The following is a 22,776-nucleotide window of genomic DNA, read 5'->3' as shown; positions in this document are numbered from 1 at the left end:
CGTGCAGATTGCTTATGGGAATCAGGAAGCAATTTTCTCTTGCTGAATATGCTCCTTTTACACGATGCTTAGACCAGGACTGTAGAAACACAACTGAGAAATGCAGTCTTGAGGCAAAAGCTTGGTGCTAACTCCCTCGGGCAATCACAGATTAGCATCAGTCCTGGGAAGAAATAGCATTGCTCTGGGACCCAGGACAGCATTTTTCAGCGTAAGAAGTATTTATTTCATTTCAAATTGTATCCTGCAGTAAAAACGTTCTTCTTTTCCTCTCCTTTTTTTTTTCTTCTTCCTTTTTTTCTTTCGTGGGACAGATGGGGTTTTCCCTGGTAGCCTGTTCACGGGCAGCTGTAGCAGAATGCCCTAGGTGTTCTTTTCATCTTCCTCCAAAGCCTCAGGTGTAGTCAGAGTACTAAACTAGATAAAAAAATGGGCTTCCCTGATGCGGCAAATCCTGTGCTTCTAATGGCTCATTAAGCAATTTCTAGCTGCCAGAATCAAGCAGCCTCCAAAACAGATTGATTCTGAAAAAAGCAGTATTCGTACAGTCTGTCAGGTTGGGATTTTCCTTCCTTTTTTCTTCCCTCTGGCTGGTTTCCATTTTTGTTTGACACTTTCAGATGCCGTGTGTACAGGGGGTTTTTGTTGTTCTTTTTAAGTATTTTCTCACGTAGTAATTATGTTGTTTCGGAGTCTGAACATCATAAATATAGATCATCATCTATGTGTTACTGTTTACTGATTTTGGAAGTTCGAAAGCTGGTTCTTTTATTGCCAGACAGACTGAACCAATTTGTCATCTTTAACCAAAATGAGCAACTGAAACTTTATTCATTATTTGCTTTCAAAGACAATGTTTATACCCTTTTCATCAAAGCCATTTATCTACATGGAAAATAAGGAAGTGACTGGTGACAGCCAACACGGCGTCACTAAGGGCAAATCGTGCCTGACAAACTTGGTGGCCTTCTATGATGCGGTTACAGCGTCGGTGGATAAGGGAAGGGCAACTGACATCATCTACCTGGACTTGTGCAAAGCATTTGACACCCTCCCACATGACATTCTTGTCTCTAAATTGGAGAGACATGGATTCGATGGACTGACCACACAGTGGATAAGGAATTGGCTGGATGGTCACACTGAAAGAGTTGTGGTCAACAGCTCAATGTCCAAGTGGGGAATGGTGACGAGTGGCGTTCCTCAGGGGTCAGTCCTGGGACCGGCACTGTTCAACATCTTTGTCGGTGACATGGACAATGGGATCGAGTGCACCCTCAGCAAGTTTGCCAATGACACCAAGCAGTGTGGTGTGGTCAACACGCTGGAGGGAAGGGATGCCATCCAGAGGGACCTTGACAGGCTTGAGAGGTGGGCCTGTGTGAACAGCATGAGGTTCAACAAGGCCAAGTGCAAGGTCCTGCACGTGGGTCAGCGCAATCCTAAGCACGACTATAGGCTGGGTGAGGAATGGATTGAAAGCAGCCCCGAGGAGAAGGACTTGGGGGTACTGATTGATGAGAAGTTCAACATGAGCCGGCAGTGTGCGCTTGCAGCCCAGAAAGACAACCATGTCCTGGGCTGCATCAAAAGAGGTGTGACCAGCAGGTCAAGGGAGGTGATCCTGCCCCTCTACTCCGCTCTTGTGAGACCCCACCTGGAGTACTGCGTCCAGCTCTGGGGGCCCCAGTACAGGAGAGACATGGAGCTGTTGGAGCGAGTCCAGAGGAGGGCCACGAAGCTGATCAGAGGGCTGGAGCACCTCTCCTATGAGGACAGGCTGAGAGAGTTGGGATTGTTCAGCCTGGAGAAAAGAAGGCTCTGAGGAGATCTAATTGCGGCTTTCCAGTACCTGAAGGGGCCTACAGGAAAGATGGTGAGGGACTGTTTATCAGGGAGTGTAGTGACAGGACAAGGGGTAATGGGTTCAAGCTGAAGGAGGGTCGATTTAGATTGGATGTTAGAAAGAAATTCTTTCCTGTTAGGGTGGTGAGGCACTGGAACAGATTGCCCAGAGAGGTTGTGGATGCCCCATCCCTGGAAGTGTTTAAGGCCAGGTTGGATGAGGCTTTGGGCAACGTGGTCTAGTGGAGGGTGTCCCTGCCCATGGCAGGGGGGTTGGAACTAGGTGATCTTTCAGGTCCCTTCCAACCCAAACCATTCTATGATTCTATGTACTTCTACTTACTATCACTATGCTTTATTTTCATACTACTTCTGAAAATTATGAATACCACAGTCAAATAGTACATTAAGGGTAAAGTTGCTCTGATATTTAATTTTGGTTACTTAGATGAGTCTGGACCTGTAGCTGGCTCTCATCTGGAATTTTCTATGACCTTGATCTAGTCACTCATGAGTGCCTCAGTTCTCCTGACTGCAAAGTAGAGGTAACGCTGAGCATCCTTCAAAGCCTGGAAAGCTCAACTCCTCTATTTTTTAAAAAAACATTTGTCAGACAGAACTCAGATGAAGTGCAAATTATTACGAATAGTCATTATAGACACTATTATTAGAGTGTTTAGGTTAAAATGTTCAACTTGGTGATCTTTTATGATCTTCATTAGGACTGGTGAGTAAGAGCCTGGTAAATAAGGTGATGGTAAACCAGAGGCTCATTTAAAATTGTTTGTAATCATTCCTCCTGGTTTTTAATGAGGTTTTTAATGATTTAAAACTAACGCTGGTTCTTAGCTAGGTCTCCAGACCTACATGTTCAGATTTCTTCTTTTCTTCTCCAAATAAAATTTTGAGGAAATTTGTTTTAGAAGTTGCAATATGATGCTCTCATCTAAAATTTGATATTTCTTTGAGGACAAGCTGGTTTCATAATCTATTTTGAGTATGAGGCCAAATGAGTGAAATCACACCAGAAGACACTTCTGTTATTTGAAACTGGCATTATTTAATTTGAACTGGAGTTGTAGCCTCGGTTTGTTTTAATTTAAACAAACCTATGACCAAACACTACTAAACTATTTTCTCAGTCAATCACTAATTAAAAAACTTCATTCTTAATTTAATGAGTAATCACTTAAGGTGTTTCATATAATAGGATTTTACTTTATTTTTACATATATATATATATATGAATATGTGTATTGATATACAGAATTGAAGTTTGTGCCTGTACTTATGGAAATAGAATGATGATTTCTCCTGTTTATAAAGTTACTAACTTGTGATCTGACCAAAAATATTTCAGATGAAAAGGACAGCATGATAATGAAATATCCTACTCCCAGGAGAAAAGGGCATCCAGTTGTGATTTTACTTACTGCAATGTCACTGTGCATGCTACTTTCAGAAATATTATTTATACTATTCCTATTACTTTATTCTTCAAGGTCTCTGGGATGCATTTTATATGAGATGTGCTGTATGAACCATGCATTTACTGGACACAATTTTTTGTCTGTTGTGTTAAAAATTGTAGAAGGTGATACACCTTCTCTTCCTGATAGATATCCAAGCAAACTGAATGCTGTGCTGTGCAGGTATGTTATTTTCTTGTTTAACAGGTTTTTAAGTTAATTTGGAAAAATCACTTAATTATGACTTTTGGTTTTTAATGTTTCAGCATGTTAAATAAGAATCCTTCATCGAGACCAGCAGCATCAGAGATCCTAAAAATCCCTTATATCGATGAACAACTAAAGGTATATAAGAAAAAGCAATAGGTGTACTTTTACCGTTTGAGCATGTAGTTTGCAAAAGCAGAACGGAGGCAGAAAAACTGTGTTGAGAAAAAATAATTAGATAGCAGTTCATGAGAACATTAATCCAGGGAACTTTCAGAGCTAAATTACAAATATGACTGAGGTAGCCAGGCAGTGAGAAATAAAGCCCTTGTCACTTTACATGCTGAATGTATCCCCTTTTAAATGTTACGAGCAATTAGGAGAAGGGGCATTTATGTGTAACAAGTACAGATCATTCAGGCCTGGGTGCATACAATGTCTAAACTGTTCTGGTTAGTCATAGTTTTAATGAAAAATAGTGCGTCTTGCTCTTTTGGTCCCTGCTTCAGTGTATATATTATTTGGTTTTCTAAGAAGGTGGGGAAGGAAACTCGTCAGTCGGTTTTTACATTAGGACTGTATTGGTTCATAGCTGAAGCGTCTGGATCACTTTAGCCTCAAGCGTTGATGCCACTTCTGTTTTATTTCCTTGCAGAATATACAGTACAAGTTCACAAGCATGACTGTGGAAGACAAGGCACTTAACTGGCAGAAAGAAGCTGCTCCCATTTTTGATGCTGTGTACGTATTTTAAAGTGGTTTCTGGGCAGCAGTATATGAAATTACAGTGTTGCCAAATAATACCATGTTGTAAACACTTGCATTAATCTCACAGTGCTTTACATTTAGAGGGACTCATTCCCCAGAAATACAGAAGAGCAACCACATTAGTGAGATGCATAATTAAGATTTAGGGGAAAAAAGGATTTGCAGATCAAATATTTTTATTATATAACTGCGTAAATTGCGCATACATGCGTAGTATAGGCATATGCTAATTTAGTACCAGTTGGTGTGTAAATTACAACCTTTGTCTTTATATTTCAAAGGTTTAGATCATCATTTTAATTATGTTATAATCATTTATAGTACTGCTGTTAGTGTACCTACTAATTATTGAATGTAGAAGCTGTGTTTCCTAAATGACACCAAACTTAAAGTGTATACACGTAAACTAATATTCAGCTAATATGTCTGTAGGATACTATTATATTTGTCTTGTAACTATAGTAAGAAATTAAGGCTAGTGATGTTTCTTGGCTCTTACATCAGTAGTGTCTTCGCACATGATCTCTCTTTTAGGCACTGAACATAAATTAATTAATTGCATTAAATTACAATGCTGCAATGATTAAAGCAAATGTCAGCATGGGCGATTTGATTTTTCCTTTGTAAATTAGCTCTGCAGTTTTGATGGCAGCTGGCCCTACCTTTTGCTTCCTGTCCCTGAATTTTCTGTACGTGGTTTTGCTGCGAGGAGCTAGCCCGCTCAAAATCAGGAGTTTGTGATCCTGTGTGAACACAGTGGACATCCCTGTTTCTTGTTTCCTCTAAAGAACTGTCAAGACTTTAACAGCTATCTGAAATTTCTTTTGAATTATTAGGTAACAGCAATAAAGAAGCCCATGCTCCTATCCAGAGTTAGCAATGCCTTTGAGGCAGGAGGCTCTTCCCCTTTGTTTTTTGTGACCCCTGCTCTTGGAGAGGACCCACAGTTTTGCAGCTGTGGTCACTTTGCAGGTGCTGCCAATTCTGCTGCTTCCAAGCATACCTTCAGGAGAGGTGATCAACTTCAGCTTTTCCAAAGAAAGTCTAATTTAGTATCAGTGGTAGGAAGAAAGTGGAGCAAAGACAGTGGAATTCAACATGGCAAAATCTTTTTTTGCCCAGTTTAACTACTGGGAGTGTATCTGTAAAGCTCTCATCTCTAGAAACTGTGGTTTGGGTTTCCACCCTGTCGCTTCTGTTCTTGCTCGCTCTCTCGTTGACAGATGTGTCTCAGTCTTTTTATGAGATCAAAATTCTCTGTTTTGGTATACCTTTAATATAAATCGGCTGTTGAACTTTGCAAGCATAGATGTAAAATGAAACAATAAATGATACCTGTATTGGCTCGTAACAACTCTCTAATACATAACAGCAAATGGAGCCAGCTGAGACTGCTGTCAAGTTTTTGGCCTTACGATTCTGCATGATTGCTGCTGCTAGAAATAACCCTTTGCTAGTATACTGGAAATACAGGAGTCAGACAGGTAGATGGGCAATAGCTGGGAAATATTAGACATATCTTTTGTCTATGGCTGCTTTATTCAAGTTGATTCAATTAACTCTGAGTGAATTTCAACCTCTTCAAATTAAATATAGTTAACTGCAGAGATGTTCCTTGGACATATACCTGAAACAGTTTTGGGGCACTGAAATCTTGCCCAAATATTATGCCAACTCTATCTGAATTATATTGAGTATTTAATGCTTACTGAAACATGAAGTATGAGAATCTTCAAGAAACTTTTAATCCATGCCTTTATTTTGTGAGTACAAGATTTCAAATTATCTGTGTGCACCAAAAGATTGTAGATGCTTTGAGGAAGCAGTAGTTTTACCTGCAAAATATATACCCAGACTTCAATCATTCTTCTAGACTGATAAAACCACTTTCTATTATTTGTAACATATACTATATTCCATACCTGATCCATTGTCATTAGTTGGAATATATTGAGTCTCATCACCTTCCAAATGGACATCGTTTACTGACGGAGCTAGCATATGGGGAGGACATGAATGAATATCCCAAAGTCTATAACTATTCTTGTTCAAAAGCAAGTCTGAGGTCTCTAAGAGAAAGAGCAAGTTCTAACTACAAACATAGTGTTCCTATACTTTTGTAAAAAGAAAATAAAGTCAGCTGCTTCCATGCAGAGTTTTAGAGCTCCTAAAAATTGTGGAGGAATGGATAGCAACTGTTTTTGATTGTGCATGGAAATTTACCTTGAGGTTTTCACATTCAAGGCATCAATTTGAGGAAAAAAAAATCTTAGAGGAAACTTCATTATAAATTATCTTCACATATACTGCAGTCTGATTCTTTTTGGCTAGATGTTTGGAATATGCATAAAGTCATAATCATATGATGATTTTCATTGTATTTATGAGAATGTGAGCTGTTTGTATTGCTACTAGTAAGCAAAATGCCAAATAATTTCTGCAATCCCAGATCTAAAGAGGTAGATAAAATGAATTAAAAATACCTGAAAATGGCAGACAGCAGAAAAGTGAAGGAGAAATAATTTAAACATAGTGAATTTCCCACATCTGCTGTACTGTAGCAATACTCTAGTCTGAGTCAGCATACAAGGAGCTGCTTGTTATGGTGTCCTCCCCAATCATTGCTACTTTATATTTATCTTTTTTTTTCCCCTTACCAGGAATTACTTTTGCCATGTATAGTTGAGTCTAGTTTCTTCTAGTAAAGGCCTCCAATGGCTTACTTTTTCCAGTCCTGTGCAAGTCATAAATTTTAAATATTTAAGTAAGCATAAAGCTGTACAAGTTCAGTTTCGACTTGGATGAAAAATCGCTTTTTTCCCCAAGAGGTTCTTATAATTTAAATTAGAGTTTTTTTATAGAGGACAAGAAATATGTCTACATTATTCATACTTGAAGAGTTAGTTCCATTCTTATGAATAATTGAACTCCTTGTCTTTGTCCTTAGTCTTTCATATTTCACACTAATATTGATATCTTTACACCATTTCCCTCTATAGTCAACATTTGAAAAGAATAATGAAAACTTCTCTTCTTATTTATTCAAATCCTGATTTCAAAATGATAGTCCAGAAGGAGTGTTGCAGTTTGTATGGTTACAAAACTGGGCTTTTAAATGATCAGAAGCTAATTTATCTCATAAGGGCAAAAATAGTAATTTGAAATGAATACTCGATGTCATAAATATAAACAATGGAAAAATTTAATGTAAGTGAAATATGACTGCCAAGGCATTGCAAACTATGGTTTAATTTTTGTAATTAGTGTAGGATGTGAGATAAAAATCTGCAATAAATATCCTTTTTCTAATGTAGGACTAATATTGCTCTCCTGTGTTGATAAATACAGTTGAGATACATATGTCAATAATTCATGCTCACCTTTCAGAGATGGTCTATGGAGACCGTTTTACCAGTGAATTGTTGTTATTGATCAGGACCAGAAATTCAAGAGGACAACTTGATAATTATATCTGTCATTAAAGACACATTAATATTCTCTTTCATTCTAGACAGGTTGTAACAATCAATGTAAACTGTATGGGTGATACAGCTTTTTTCTGTGGTTCTCATTTAAAGACTGCCTTTGTACTTGGAATATGCTCAATAATGAAGCCTGACAGGGTAAATATTTCACTGTGCTCCAACATTTATTCTTTTACAGAGCTGAGTTTACCTTTTTCCATTCTCACCTGAAATGCCTGAAATGATTCACGTTCTTCATGAATCTAAGTCTAAGTTTAAATATTTCAATTTAAAGGAGGCATTTGCTTTCTAAACTAAAGTCTATTTAGTCTGTTATAGCACCTGTGACTTTCTAATTATTCCATTTGAAATGTCACTATGTTTCAATATCAAATCAAAATACTGATATTTACATTTTTATATGATGATGGGCTTGCATGCCTTCAATTTCAGGCAGAGGAAAGTTCATTTACAAACTCTGCAGGAACTGTCTGAAGTACAGAAAATGACGCCGCGGGAACGAATGAGGCTGAGGAAGTTAAATGCCGCAGATGAGAAAGCAAAGAAGTTGAAGTAAGTTGAGCATAACATTAGCATCGTGCCCTAACCATGCAGTTTTCCCCATCCAGTGGTCTAACGAGAGAGTTAGAACTGTCAAGGTAAAAATTAAAATAGAAAAGGTCTTCAGCTACTCAAAGTGAGTGGGGATTTTGGATGAGTTAAATCACAGTAATTATTTACGTAGGGAAAAAAAAAGTCAGAACATTAGGCCAAAACTAGTACTTTGAGCATTGTGTTTCTGGTTAAATAAGTGTATGAGAGATTTTCACATGTGTTACAATAGGGGATTTTTTTTTTTAATGAGTTGTCATTTTAAGGATTGCACAGTTTGAGGAGTTGGACATTCAGTTACAATCCAGCTTTTGTCAATTGTTTTGGCCTAAGAGATTTGCCAACAGAAGTTAATAGCTCTGAGAACAGTTGTATCAAATGGGGGAAATGGACATGTTATAAAGGTTTTATGATTTATGGGGGTTTTTTAATTGAGTGAGACATAATAAAAGGAGGAACTTGAAGGAGAATAAGTGCTGTTTCTGAGTGAAATATGAGAAACAGCTGGAAAGCTATGTGTGTATGCATGGATTCCTTTTTTAAATAAAAAGAAGAATATACTGTTTCGATGATGCACTTGTGTTTTTCCCAGTTTAAAATATTCAATGGTTTTTTTGCTATGAATGAAAATTGGAAAAGCACCACATTAATTTTTAAAGAATTTTTAATGTTTTCTTCACAACCATTTTGCAAAGTGTGATGTAAATTAACAAATGTTTACTCATTTATAGGGAATAATAGAAGGAATAATTATTTTTAATCATGAGAATCAGCGTCTTAACCCTGTCATGCCAAAGCGAGTTAGCAATTCAGTAGGGCAATGACATCCTAGTACAGAAAAATATTGTAAGGTGACATGAAGTCTGAATTTATGGCCTCAGAAACTCTGCAGCTACGTATACCTGCAAATTGATAGCAATTGCACTTGAGTGAAAATGCTCAGTAAAATTACGTCCTAGCATTACTTGTGCCAACTTGTGATGCCCATATCCAAAGTCTACAAACAAAAAACTAAAGGCCTTCATCTCCTTTTGGAAAATATGTCTTATCAGCATGCATGTCTGTCTGACACTTACCATTGCATTTGATGCTGGAGATGGTATGTAAATTTATTCTCATTTTAAAAAATCTTGAATTGAAACTACTGTATAAATTTAACACCTCTTCTGCATGGTGTTTTCAATAATATGGCAAGCCAATTTTTGTACTTACATGAAATTTATAAATAGAAAGTCTGTCCCTTTCACTTTTTTAAAATAGATGAAGATAAGGAAATAATACTAATTGCAGGATAGTTCTAGTTTGCTTTTCATTTTCTTTATTTTCTTACACTTTAGTGTCTTTTATTTAGAACTTCATGTTTTTTCCCCAGCAACAAAATTAAATAGATTTCTTTTGTAATATAAAGACATATTAATCTTCAAATCTTCTTCTCAGTCATGAATCCTTAAAATGCATCTATATTCAGTTCTGGGTTATTGCCAGCTCACTCTGGCTGAAAGTATTTAAAGTAGTGCAAAACCCGTATCTTCTCAGACTGGAGATCTGCTTCCAGCAGTGCAAATCTAGTGATGGATGGGAAGTGAATATAGTAATGGAAACTGGAAGAGCTGCCTAATGTGGCACCTGATTTAAGTAGTTCCGTACAGAAAAACGCAGTTACCAACCCTCCCCCAGGTGAAATGTTTATAGCACACAAGTGTTGGCGTGCCTGTCTTCAGCTGAAAGGTCCCTGGGCTGCATGGTGGAAAAAAGTCCAAAGTATTTAAGATCTTTGGAAGAAACAAAAAAGACCGGGACTAATAATTTACTATTCCTCAATTATATTATACAAGCTGTGAAAGAAAAATATAATAGTGTTTGGAAATAAGGCCTGAAATCTATTTGTGAGTTCACTAAAACTAACGTCACCTTCAGTAGATGCCATGAACATTTGGCATCATGGGACTCTAGTTATGGAATTTGTTTTTCCACATCTACTTTTAGAAGAATCCTTTCTTCAGTCCCTGATATCACATCCTAAACACAAGTATTGTGTATTTACAGACAGCTGGCAGAAGAAAAATATCAAGAAAATATCAAAAGAATGCAAGAACTCAGATCCCGTAATTTTCAGCAGCTGAATGTCAATGTTCTACATGTAAGTATGGGCTGTTGTTTCGGAGGCCTCATTTATGCACATTCAGTGTATACCACTTCTCTGTTTTCCACGTGCTTTGTTTAGCACTAGTGGCACCGTCCTGTTCTAAGACTAATAAATTGGAAGTGCATCAAAGTCTGGACCACTTAGCTGAACCTGTGGAACTGTGATGAGTGAAAGTGCATTCAGTTTTTCGGATATTCTTCAACAAATTCTCTATTCATTGCACAATTATCTTTTATTAAGTCACACTTAAATCTAAATCTGCTCTCTGAAATGTACTTACTGACAATCTGCATGACATCAGAGTTCAAAATACATTTCTTTTCAAGATAAGTTTAGAATTGTAATCCTTTAAACACTCTAATTTGGCATGGCTGTGGGTTCTTTTCATTTGATTAGTTAAGAATATTAACATTTCAACTGGTTTTTTAGTAAGAATGAAGTCTTGGAATGACTCCCAGTGTAAGCTGTCCTTTGGTTTTAAGCTAGCTGCAACAGAAGATAGGCCTGTTCAATTCTAGCACTATGTCTTATCATAGAGAGAACAGTGTCAGTTTGGAAAAAGTCAGTGAAAGCATCTCAGAAATAATGAGGTTTCGGTTAATACTTTGTCTTCTACTTTTTCTTTCATATGCTGTCTAGTTTCTACTTCCCATTGTGTCTGGAGAAAAAAAATACGTTAAATCTGTCTCTACTTATGGCTGAGTCACTTCTGATCATTTACAAGAATGTTAGGGTTGGTTTTTTTTAGTGTTTGTCTAATACAAGTCCCAGCAGTTGTGTAGATCAGGGCAACCATTGTATTGGGATCCAGCTGAAAGCTCTAACTGTACCTCTTTCTCCATGCTGCTTCGTTTGACTAAGGAATCTGATGAGCAGACTTCACAAGCCCTATTTCATTCTGAGCCAGTCATTACATGCGACTATGTGTCCGTAGGACATGATGAACCAATTGGAAATGAGACGTCAAGTCAACTCTGCATGTCAGAACTTACAGACCATGGTAAGAATTCAAAATTAGATGTTGAAATGAAACTTCCTATAAAGAAAGCAAGATTTGACTTTGTCTCTTGTAGTTAATTTATGGTGGGGAAACTACAGAACAAAAAGTGGGCAGATTTGTAAAGTTGTCAAAAACATTACAAAGAGAGAAGGAAAATAATCTAGTTGGATATATGTACAGCAGATGTACAGCAAAGTTACGTGGCAGGAGGTCTGTGTTGCCAGAGATTGAGTGACCTGAGAGCGGTGACGGAGGTGAATGTACCTTCTCCAAATGACATGCTGAGTTAGAAGGAAATAGCTTTAATTTTACACATACGAAATGGCTGGTGTTAGAAAAGTATTTCCTAAATTATGTCTCCAGTGCAAAAATGAGTACAAGAATTCAGAGCATTTGCACCTTTGGTACACTTCGATACCATTTTCTTTATAAGAATGAGAGAAGCAGATGGAAACTCTTTAAACTGTGCTTGTCTATACTGCTCTCAAATACTTAGCTACTGTCTAGAGGATGTGAAGTACTATATAACATGTACTTTTGTGTAGGTAGAGGAACAAATAGTCAAGCTTTTCAAGAAAAGTCAGACTGTGGAAATGTGCTTAATAAGGAAAATACTTTTAAGAGCACATTTATATGTTTTGTTTTTACAATGTTGTGGAATAACATCACACTCTTAAGTATTTAAGAATCATTGTGTAAGCACTATTATGGTGAAAGATTTTGAATCAGATTAGGATCTGGCAAGTATGCATTAATATACTTTTAAGTATGAAAACTACTTTTTCTCTAATAGCTCTGCCTATTAGTGTTGGTTTATGTAGGTCTGTGAAAGTATATGCCATTAAATTAAAGCCATCAAAATCAGTTTGTTTGTGGTAGAGGAGGGTTTTTTTCAATAGCAAATGGCTTTTTTCTTTCAGTGTAGCCTCATTTATGTCTACGTGGTTGGCTTGCTATGTGACAGTATAAGGAGGGATGACCTGTGTAGGAGAGAACCCAGCTGCTAGAAATACATCCTGGGGGTAGGGTGGGGAAGCTTGGAAACAGAGGACCAAGAGAAAGCAGTAAATGTGGGTGGGAGATGTACTGGAGGAAGCACACAAAGATACCTAAATAGAAGCAGAACAACATGCATAAAAGGAAAGAAACTGATGTTTCTGTCTTTAGAGCTCATTAAGTTGTTAAACTATAATGACAGAAATTACATGCATTTATATCCGTGATGCAAAAGTTGGGTCAATCCATTGCATAAAACTGAACGCATGTTTAATTACTTTTGCCAGAGTCTCTGACATTGAAGTGGTGGGTCATGAGAGAAAGGAATTATAGATAAGCAAGAAAAATCACATGGTTTCTCTTCTTCGCTTTGTGAATACCTTGTTATTCCCGAAGCTGATGTTAAAGCTGTTGCTCTATTCAGTATTCATACTCTTCTTTAAACATTTCAGTGCAACCATGCATGTCCTACATGTCTAATTATTATGTTATTAATGGCACCTTTGTATTTGAAAATGTAGAAACAGTTCTAGCTATTGATTTTTCAATACAATTTGGTTCTTGATCAATGGGCTGGCTATACAACAGAAAAAACCAAGAAAACTAGAAGCAAGGCTATAAAATAGTTTTGTAAAGTTGTCTTACATGTTAATAAATCTTGCTAACCCATACTAGGTTAGCAGAAGTTAGACGACAAATACCAGACTAACAAGCTCCCTAACTAAAAACAGTTGAGGAAGGGGAGAAAGGCAGGAGATAGAGTCTGTTCATGAATGCCAATGAGGCTCAGCAGCAGAGTTACTTCAGGGCAGACCTAAAAAATCCTCTCAGGAATGGGAAAAGCTGGTGCGGATCAGCTAGGGATAGTACCCCAGTCCTAACAGGTAGGGAGGAAAGTTCAAGCTATCTTTAACTTATGTCTTGCAGTCCTTAAAAAATTTGCAACATGAACAGAAGAGTAGGGCTTGAAGGACTGAAATACTGGGCTTTTAAAGGGTTAGAGTGAGGCACATTATAATCTGCTTTCACTGAAAATTATCTGAAGCATAGTTGTATCTCATTGGGGAAGGCATCAAATACAAAGCTCAAGGTTGAGCTGTAGTTAGTAGATTTAAAATCCATGGCATCTTGATTCAATTTTAGCAGTGGTAGTTACATTTACTGAAAGTTGGGAAAAACAAGGCAGTGTAGTTAGATAAATGAAAATTATTACGACAGTTTGGGGTTTTGGACTTCATGGTGGACGAGTTTCAGCAATGTCAAAAACATTTAAATGCTGTAGACTTCCCTGAGAAGTTTAAGCTTCTCTACATATTTGTTTTATGTAATCTTCAATGATCTTCTTAACACTTTTCAGTCTAATTAGCACCCCTGTGCACTGAAGAAACATTTAAAAGACTTGTCTGAAATCAAAAATTGCTGACCAATTTGTTAGTCTTCAAGCAGGTTTTATTTTTTGGAGTATGAAAGAGATCTGTGCGGACCCTGTGCTTTTGATGTTGAGATGAACTCAGTCTATTACACAAAAGGTTCATCCAGATTGTTGATAGTTGGTACAAGTTCTTCAGAAACTTGAAGGAATAATCTGATTCTTACTCTTACAGAGAAACTCTGCAGGCAATGTAAATACTATTTTCTAACAATAAAATTCAGTTAGTTATTCAACATCATGTTCCTTACTGTGCCATCCAGCTATACTATGCAGATTTATTCTTTTCTCGTAGAAACTGGGAACACTGCTGAGTTCTGTGGGACTGCCTGAGAGCGTGGTTTTTAAATCTGACTGTTCAGATGTCACTTGCTAAGCCAGACCAGCTTGCAGTAGCTGGTACACCTTAGCATGCCATTGCCTTTCTCCCTGTTCACTTCTGGGATTCTGGGCACATGTTCTGCAGCATCCTCCATGTCTCAGCAGAAAATGAGGAACTTGGGGAGGGGGAGAGAGCAAATAAACATAAGCTTTTGCAGACAGAAATTGCTTTGAAAATCATCTGTGCTTGCGTTATGCTCAAGAAGAAAGGGATCCAGTTTTAACCTGGGAGTGGGCAGCAATGGAAAATTATGTGACTAGCAAGTGATGCTATTTTTGTTTTAATGAGCCAAGAGAGGAAGCTGTGCAGTAAGCACACGTATTCCGGAGCCATTATCTTGCCTCCTGTTGGTGCTCTGCTAGAGAGAAGGTGCTGTCCCCCAATCCCACCACTTTCTCACTGTTTGCTTCTGTTACATGGAAAGAGTACAAGCTTCAATTTAACCACCAAGTCCAGGCTGTGGCTGCCATAGGCATCTTCTTGCACTGCCCTTTTCCTAAAGACTTTGACCTGTTTTATACACCCTGGAAAGTTCCCCCTGCTTCTCTGCATAGAAACCTGTTCCTGGGCCAAAACATTACAGTGCCTGTGCACTTTTTTAGTTCTAGCTGTTTCATGCCAACACTTTTAAGATTAATTGCCTGGCAGCTTAAGTAGTTGTCTTCCTTCCTTTGCTTATTCTCCTCATGTTTTTATAGGCAGCAATAATATCCTTCTGTGTAATACCTCTATATAATACTTCTGTATTATTCATATGTTTTAACACTGGTCACTTTCAGCATACCCGAACCTTCCTTCCTTAAGATGCTTCCAAACTGTTATCTCCCATTTTACAATAGATTATTTTGGTGTTAATGCTTAAACTCATGACTCTCTTCTTTGAATTTTCTCCTTTTCCATTACTCCAGTTCTGAGGGTCACTCAGTGTATGCTCTTATACTATCCTCATCCTGCTTTGTACTGGTGATGCATTCCAGCTTAGCTTCTGGAAAAGCCCTTCCTACCCTCCTCACGGTCAGCACGCTTGCTGCAGTGGGAAGTGTTTGAAGCGCTGCTCTGCAGTGCTGGCCAAGCTTGCAGGGAAATCAAGTGTCCTCTCCTAAAACATCAGCCTATATGGTTAGTGTGGCAGTGTGCTCCCCCACTCCGCCTAAGCAAGAGCTACCAGTGGCAGATGCCGGCTGCATCCAGTTTAAGTTGGACTTTGGGGGAGATGGATGGCAACACAGTAGCCAAGGGCTGTCTGGCTGGTACATAAATATGACTATGAGTCCATCATCTTACTCCATAAATAGCAGACAGCCCAGGCACCGTTGAGCTCTCCTGCACAGCAGCAGTCTGCATGCCAGGATCTCCCCTTAAGTAGGGACACCTCTCGAGGTTACTCCTCAAGGTTGAGAGAGTCCTTGCTGTAACAGATGCTTGGTAAGTGACTAATAGCATGCTAAACTTTGACATTTTAGCTAAGTGATACAAACGATTGATTGCACATATATAAAATCCTTTAGACATAAACTGTTGATCAAGTCTGGGACTAGGATTGGATCCAGCTGCACCTAGACTCCTCTCTGAGAAGGAGTTTAGAAAGCAAGGGGGTCCTTTCTGGGCCTCATGACTCAACGGGAGGATCTCCCTGACAGTTTTGTCTGACCCTGTCCTCTATGCAGTAAATAATCAAGTGTACCTTGCCAGCGAATATTGTTAAACCACTGTCGCATTTACCATTGAACTTTGTTAACTCTCTGTATTATATCAATAAAGTATATTATTGCTTCTCTCTTACGAGCGAAGTGCATCACTCCATCTGTGACGGTTAGAAGAACTCGTAACCACACAAGCATGGGACATCATCTTAGCATGCAGTGCCAGCAGGATAAGTAGGCAGCCACTGCTTACCCTGGGTTATTAAGGAATATCTCTGTAAATCTTCAGGTTCTGGGGCTTTGTCTCTCCAGTTCCTTGATTTAGCTGCATTTTGCATGCATGCTAAAGCAAAGGATTCTTCTGGTTTAGCCTCTCTCCACACTGCAGACCTTCAAAGAGTGATGGCAGGTAGGTAGGTAACATTTCTTGCAGTAGCAAAGGTTTAAAAATGTGCTTTAAATTTCTGTTTCTCTTAAGTTGCTATAAGTTTCTAACAGTTTTACATCTTTAATCATACAATCTGGAGTAAAAATGTTCCCTTTACTTGTAAAAAGACAAGCAACAGAGTTGCTAAGAAAGAGTGAGCTAGAAAAATTACTTTTAGAATTATTATTAACCATATTAAGTAAATGGCTGAAACGGTATGTCGAGTGTATCATTAGAATGGTATATACTTTTACTGTATTGTTTCAGCTAATTAGACCACTAACACATTCCTTGGAAACGTAAAACTTTGTAAATATAAACCAATGAAAAATGGCTTTACTCATTCGCAAATACTTTATGTAATAGTATTAAACTGCATTATTTTTTTTTATTTGTTAATTGGAAACAAAACCTAAAAGAAATTATATTTTGATAATGAAATATTTATGGCTTTATATTTTATAGTTGTGTTTAATATTCATTGAAAAATGTTGATGTCTCCATCTTATGTGTCCAGGAATTTATGGAACTGTCATCAAACAAATAATTTAAAACTAGGGTGGACAGAGCAGTTAAGAATATATGGTACTACTGGGAAGAGTTTTGCTTTACTATAGATATCTTCATGTCTTTTCCATCTCCAGTTTCTCCAAGTACAAGCAAGAGATGAAAGAGCTGAAGTAAGTTTTGTGCTGAGATTATACTGAGATTCAGCCGCTCTCAGTGTAAAATACAAATATTTGCATGTCAAAAATATATAAGTGTATCTGTACAATTCATTTATTTTTAAGGAATAGCGTAAAATTGCTGATTATTAATGACTAAATTCCCTTTGTATTTTGATTTGGATTGTTTCTTTTCTGCTACATTTCTCTGGCTCATTTTATTGACTAATTATGTCTGAGTATTTTGCAAATCATGGCAACGAAGCAGGAATGGACAATGCAAAACATGTCAGGATAAACCTGTATCTGTATTTCCTATTTTTGCTGATACTTATCTAGGAAATAAATCATTCATCCTCTCTGATTATCATCTAAAAGAAAAACCCCCTTGCAATGAATTGGTTAAGATGAACTTCCCTTTCCCCTGTCTCTTCAACCATTTCTTTATAGAAATTATCTCCATTTGGACTAGGATAGATACACCAATGTACATTTTTCTGGAGATAGCAGTGCATGTACTTAGCTTTCAGTAGTGCTTTTTTGTGAAAATAATGGTGAAGCAAATATTGTAGGACTGGCAACTAGAGGTCAGTTTATCTATAAGAAGAAAAAAAAAGGCGTAAAAAAGAATTGTCTATATTTAACTGCTTATTTCCATGAATGATATTGACTGCAGCTGGAATAAAATTATTTATTTTCTAAAACATGAGCAAAAATTATTTTCTAAAAAATAAAAGTATCCATGAGCTACAGGCAGCCTTTGGATGAATATGGTCAGCGCCTTCCTATGCCAGCTAGGGCAAGGCTGTTGCAGCTTGGCAGGTTCATGAGATGTTTAGTGTTCCTTCTGATGGGGCCTCCTGCTAAAGAGCTACTGGAACCATCATGTGAGTAATGCATTACTTTCTAGTATGGCAATATAGTTCATCTTCATCTACTAATTAACTTTATTGAGCTCGTGGTCTACTTTTTTTCCAGAGAACTGGATATTGAGAGAAGTTTCAGATGCTGAGGGTCATCTTTTCTGTGGATTTTGTAGTATGGCTAGACCACTGTGGCTTTTCTGTCAGGGCTACCACACGCTGGGCTGGGTAGGATGGAAAATTGCGGCTCTGTCACTGCATCACATTAATTATTTGAGCGCAGGTCTTTTTGCTTTGGTTACAGTGTCTTCTAAGGAAGCCAGATTTTACAGCGTAATTCCTCTTTACTCTGCATACAACTTGATTCCTATTGACTGGCTTAAGGTTTGCAGAGGTATTTAATAAACAGGAAGTACTAGTTATGAGGACTTACTTGTAATGAATCGAGAGAAATCATTATCAGAGCATGCATTGTACTTATCCGTGTGGGAAATTAGAGTGGGATATCTTAAGGTTCTTAGTTTACTACATAGAAAGTTCTCTAGGTAGAGAAGTTCAGACTTTGCAGTTGAAAACAACATGAAGAGTAAGGCATAATCCCGTTATACAACTGTAATAGCTACATGTTCAAGGTTTCTGATTCAATTTTTGCAGTAGAACTTGCCTTGAAATTGGCTACGAAATCAAACTGTATTTAAAAGTGCTTCCAGATAGCTCAGTGCAATTACAGATGCAACAAAACCTACCATCTCCTTACCATCATCTTTGATCCTTCTGATTTGGATCAGTTTTTACAGTTGAAAGATACTGAGTTGAAAGTTAGCTCCATTACCAAAACCCCATACTTTTTAGAGGAGCCATAAGGAGCATTAAATTCAACAAGCTGCAGTCTAACAGGCATGAAAACTAAAAGCCACGCACTGGCATTTGTGGCTAAAAGTGCCACTTTATATTCCTATCAGTTTTACAGCTGATGAGACATGGTAAACAAGAGTGGAGAAGATTATTTTTTAAAGTATTCAAGAAATAACATCTGCAAACGCATCCTTATTTCTAAGGGCTTGTGCTCATTGCAGCACTTAGGTGCGTGGAATGAAAAAGACAATGCAGCAAAACAACGCTAGACTTAAGGACCGGCAATAAAATATTGTATCTTGCATTTTTGGATTGCCAGTACGTTACTAGTTGGGGCTTCGCCTGTGTTCATGGCCATTTCTGTGAGAGCCCCAAGTCTGCATAAACTACTACTCTGCTCTTTATAGTCATATTTGCATGTGGGAAGGGGTCAAGTTAAATGATAGCTTAAGCTATTTTTGTGTTATTTAAATTCTTTGTACAGAAAAAAGATGTAAAAAATTAAAGGCTTATAAATTAAAGGGACATATTATATGATCTCTCTGATCTGTATTACATTCCTTTTTATTTCTGTCTACTGCAAAGATTATAACATGTTAAATTCCTTAGCTTAATATGTTGCGATACATTACATCTGGCAAATCCCTTATCTCATTACAATTCCAAAATAGCTAAGTACATTACAGTAATTGCATACATTATTTCTATATTTCCATTGCTAATTGTAAGTTACAGGTATATTGCTTTGAATTTCAAGTGGGCAAAGTTCAGTTGACTCTCAAATAGGAAATGTTCACTCATTATAAAATATTGGGATTTTTTTCTACTGTGTTTTATATGAGCTTTGTTGAAGGATTTTCAAGGTATTTTTTAAAATCTTGCAAGGTTAAAAGCCTGTAATATTTCTGAGCACATCTTTAAGCATCTCTGCACATGCACATTTTGTGTAGTGCCTGTAAAATGGTACTTATGCATACTGATTGTGTAACTGAGTAACACTTCAAAGTATGAACAGGCAAGCAATCACACTGCTCGAAGGCTTTTAGGAAAATCATGTCTTGTTTTGTTTTTCAGTCTGGCAAGTCAAAATAGAACAGAATTAATATTCATTATAGGTGGCATTAAGCACCTTTCAGCATTATTATTGTTATAGTATCCTTTGTGACCAGGAAGACTTGTCTGAATTAAGAAGATAGCGTAGCAGTGACTTCTTCTGTGGGTTACCCAGTAATCTCCTCTTTCATATGGTTATCCTACTTCCAGGATCATAAGGCATATTCCCTGACTTGCCACTTGCTGAAATGATACCATGGGATGCTTGCTGAGAGAAACTTGCCTGATTAGTTCTGGCATTTGCAGTTACCAGTCCTTGCCTTGTCCTTGGCACATGGGGTGATAAAACTCCCGAGAGTCTCACAGGGTTTGAGGGCATAGGCACGCTGGGAGCTTGCCCCTCTGACCTGCTCATCTGTCTCTTCTTTTCATTGCTTAGTTTCACACTGATATCCCTCCTTATCCCAGATTCAATTAAAGGAATAGTAAATCTGATCTATTCTAGCAAAAGCAAGGTTTAACAAAGTTTGCAAGTTTTAGCCACAAAGAGGAAAATGAATCCATGTGGGGGTTTTTGTTTGTTTGTTTTGGGTTTTATATTGCCCAAAGTGTTATTCTTCTCATTTAAGGAATTCTTCCCTAGAAATATTGGCTTTGGATACCTGATTTCTTGCTTTGATTATAGCTTCCCATTTAAACCCTTCTTCCATAAGGGCAACCATAGAATTAAAGAGATATTCTTGGGAATTTTATGACATGTCAGTGTCTAGTGTTTACAGTAATTTAGAAACCTCTATATAGAGGTTTCTATGCATTGTCCATTATCTCCAAGTTTTTACTCAAATGCTTTAGCTTAGTTGAGGGCCATCAGGAGTTGAAGTCTACTCATAACATCTCCAGGAAACCTTTTCCAAAGCTATGTGCTGTTCGGTATGCCTAGCTACTTAAATCTTTTCATAGCTTTACAAAAACTGACAGCTTACTTCTTACAAGAAGTCTTGCTCTTACAGCTTCCTGGAAGGAAGCTTGCGGAATGAAGTCTTTAAACAGTAGTTACGTAAAAAAACCCCCAAAAAATAACACTTTGAAAGTATGGAGAGAGAGCAAATTATGTAACTCTATAGCTCCTACTTTTGTCTGATTTATTTTTCATACTGATATAGTTTGACATTGATAAATAGAGCCTACCTCAAAATTCACCTTGGTCCATGACTATAGTTAAAATTATTCTGGCCAAGTCATTTTAAAACCTACATGTGAAGTCCCTTCACTCCTTCCAAAGCATTATGTTAAAAAACATTTACTGTGTGAATTCACTGTGTGAATTTAGGAAGCAGTTAGAAGCAAACGCACCAAGATTGTATATGTACAAAAAATACTATATACTATAGCAGATACTTTCAGATAATTTCAGTGTTTTAAATCTTCCTTAGAAAGATGCTAGGTTTTATTCCAAGTTGTCCTGCTTACTGGGCAATGTAACTTTACACGGCACTTTAGACTCAAGGTTAAACCGATGTAAATAAAGACGTACCAGACATTTACTTGCAAACAAAGTATCTGTGAACAGAATAGTGTTGAAAAACATTCAATAAGGAATCCCAGTCCACCTCTCACTTGCAGTTTTCTAGCTCGCTTATCAAACTAAAGAGCATTTCTGGGGAGATGGACTAAATAATATGGTGACGTAAGAAACTGGCGCCAATTCCAAGTGAGGGAGAATTTGCTCAGAAAGTAGCTGTAAGTACTGAATTAGTTTGCAGTTGTCACCAGTTTAGCTCTCAGTGCACGTAACTGTCAGACAACTAGCTGGAGGCAATGAGAAGGTGACAGCAGTGAAAGAGCTTGGTTTACATTCTCCTTCTGTTTTATCTGCTCCGTGGAGCAAAGTGTGCCCCTGCAATCTAGCAAATACATTGACTTTCACCAGTTAATTTCCTCTGGGTGTTTAAGGTCTCAATCCTTTTTTCCTAGATTTGCTTGGTTGAAATAATTTACTTGGTTTTGTACTTGTCCAACATATAACTTTACTGCTTATATGCAAATTAAATGTATTTTACATCTTTGCTACATCCAGACTGTGATGCGCACACTGCTTACACCAAGTTTGGATCTGAACCATTTCCATTTGGTTTTTACTCTTTCAGTAAGTTCTGGTTGTGAAAATATCCAAATTTATGTCTTGAAAATGTCATTCTTGAACTGAATCAGGGTGAGAAAGAAGTAACTGTCTTAAGGGGCAGCTTTTTGTATTAACACGTGGAGTCTTTCCTTCCCAACACTGTCATCAGACTGAAAGGGAAAGCTATCAGGCCATCTCTGCCAGATTCAGCAGGATAACTGAGTTTTTATTTAAGAATATATTTTGGCTGATCAAAAAAGTTTAAAATAACTCAAGGACTAAGGTAGTTTTAAATTGATGTCATAAGGTAGCTTCGTGGTCATTTTTCCTTTAATTTACATCTCTTGCTGTCTTCCTGCTGGAAACTCTGCAAATACTAGGGCAACCTTCACAATAATAGGGCCTCTTTGTGCATAACGGAAATGGCTTCCAAGAGTCACTAAGTGCTCCCTGTTACTGACTACATGGCTATATTGTTCTTTCTCTTCATTCACCCATTGGTACTAAAAGGATTTCTGAATATTTGGAAAATGTTTAGATTTGCTGAATTTTAAAGTGTGCTTGAAAGGCGGCATGGCTTCATCTTCATTGTCACTGCCTACCAGAACTCCCATTTCAGTATACATGACAATTAGAAAATCAGAAGTAAAAAAACCAAACAACAAACCACTCAGCAAATTAGGGAGAAATGTGATGAAAGTGTTCCTTCTTCCTGATCATTTTTGTTAACATCTCCTTTTAGCAACTCCTTTCTTTCTGTCATGTTTTGCCTCTGTACAAACTGATAAAATACCAGGAGGTGGAAGGTGTGACGAAAAGAATTGTGTCCT

At 37.5% G+C, this 22,776-nt stretch overlaps 1 protein-coding gene across 6 annotated transcripts in view; it reads left to right on the top strand.

Moving 5' to 3' along the window:
- The window catches only part of NEK11 (NIMA related kinase 11), a 98,056-nt gene that overhangs the window by 39,818 nt on the left and 35,462 nt on the right, over window positions 1-22,776 (top strand). For all 6 annotated transcript variants that reach the window (XM_054814378.1, XM_054814380.1, XM_054814381.1 and 3 more), the window contains 6 exons: window positions 3,348-3,497; window positions 3,581-3,659; window positions 4,177-4,262; window positions 8,207-8,326; window positions 10,412-10,505; window positions 11,373-11,511. In XM_054814378.1, the coding sequence (XP_054670353.1) occupies window positions 3,348-3,497; window positions 3,581-3,659; window positions 4,177-4,262; window positions 8,207-8,326; window positions 10,412-10,505; window positions 11,373-11,511 (668 nt within the window). The remainder of the gene's footprint in view (window positions 1-3,347; window positions 3,498-3,580; window positions 3,660-4,176; window positions 4,263-8,206; window positions 8,327-10,411; window positions 10,506-11,372; window positions 11,512-22,776) is intronic.

Source organism: Grus americana, chromosome 2 (genome assembly GCF_028858705.1).
Source record: "Grus americana isolate bGruAme1 chromosome 2, bGruAme1.mat, whole genome shotgun sequence".
Classification (NCBI taxonomy): domain Eukaryota; kingdom Metazoa; phylum Chordata; class Aves; order Gruiformes; family Gruidae; genus Grus; species Grus americana.
This window is presented reverse-complemented; position numbering and strand designations above follow the sequence as displayed.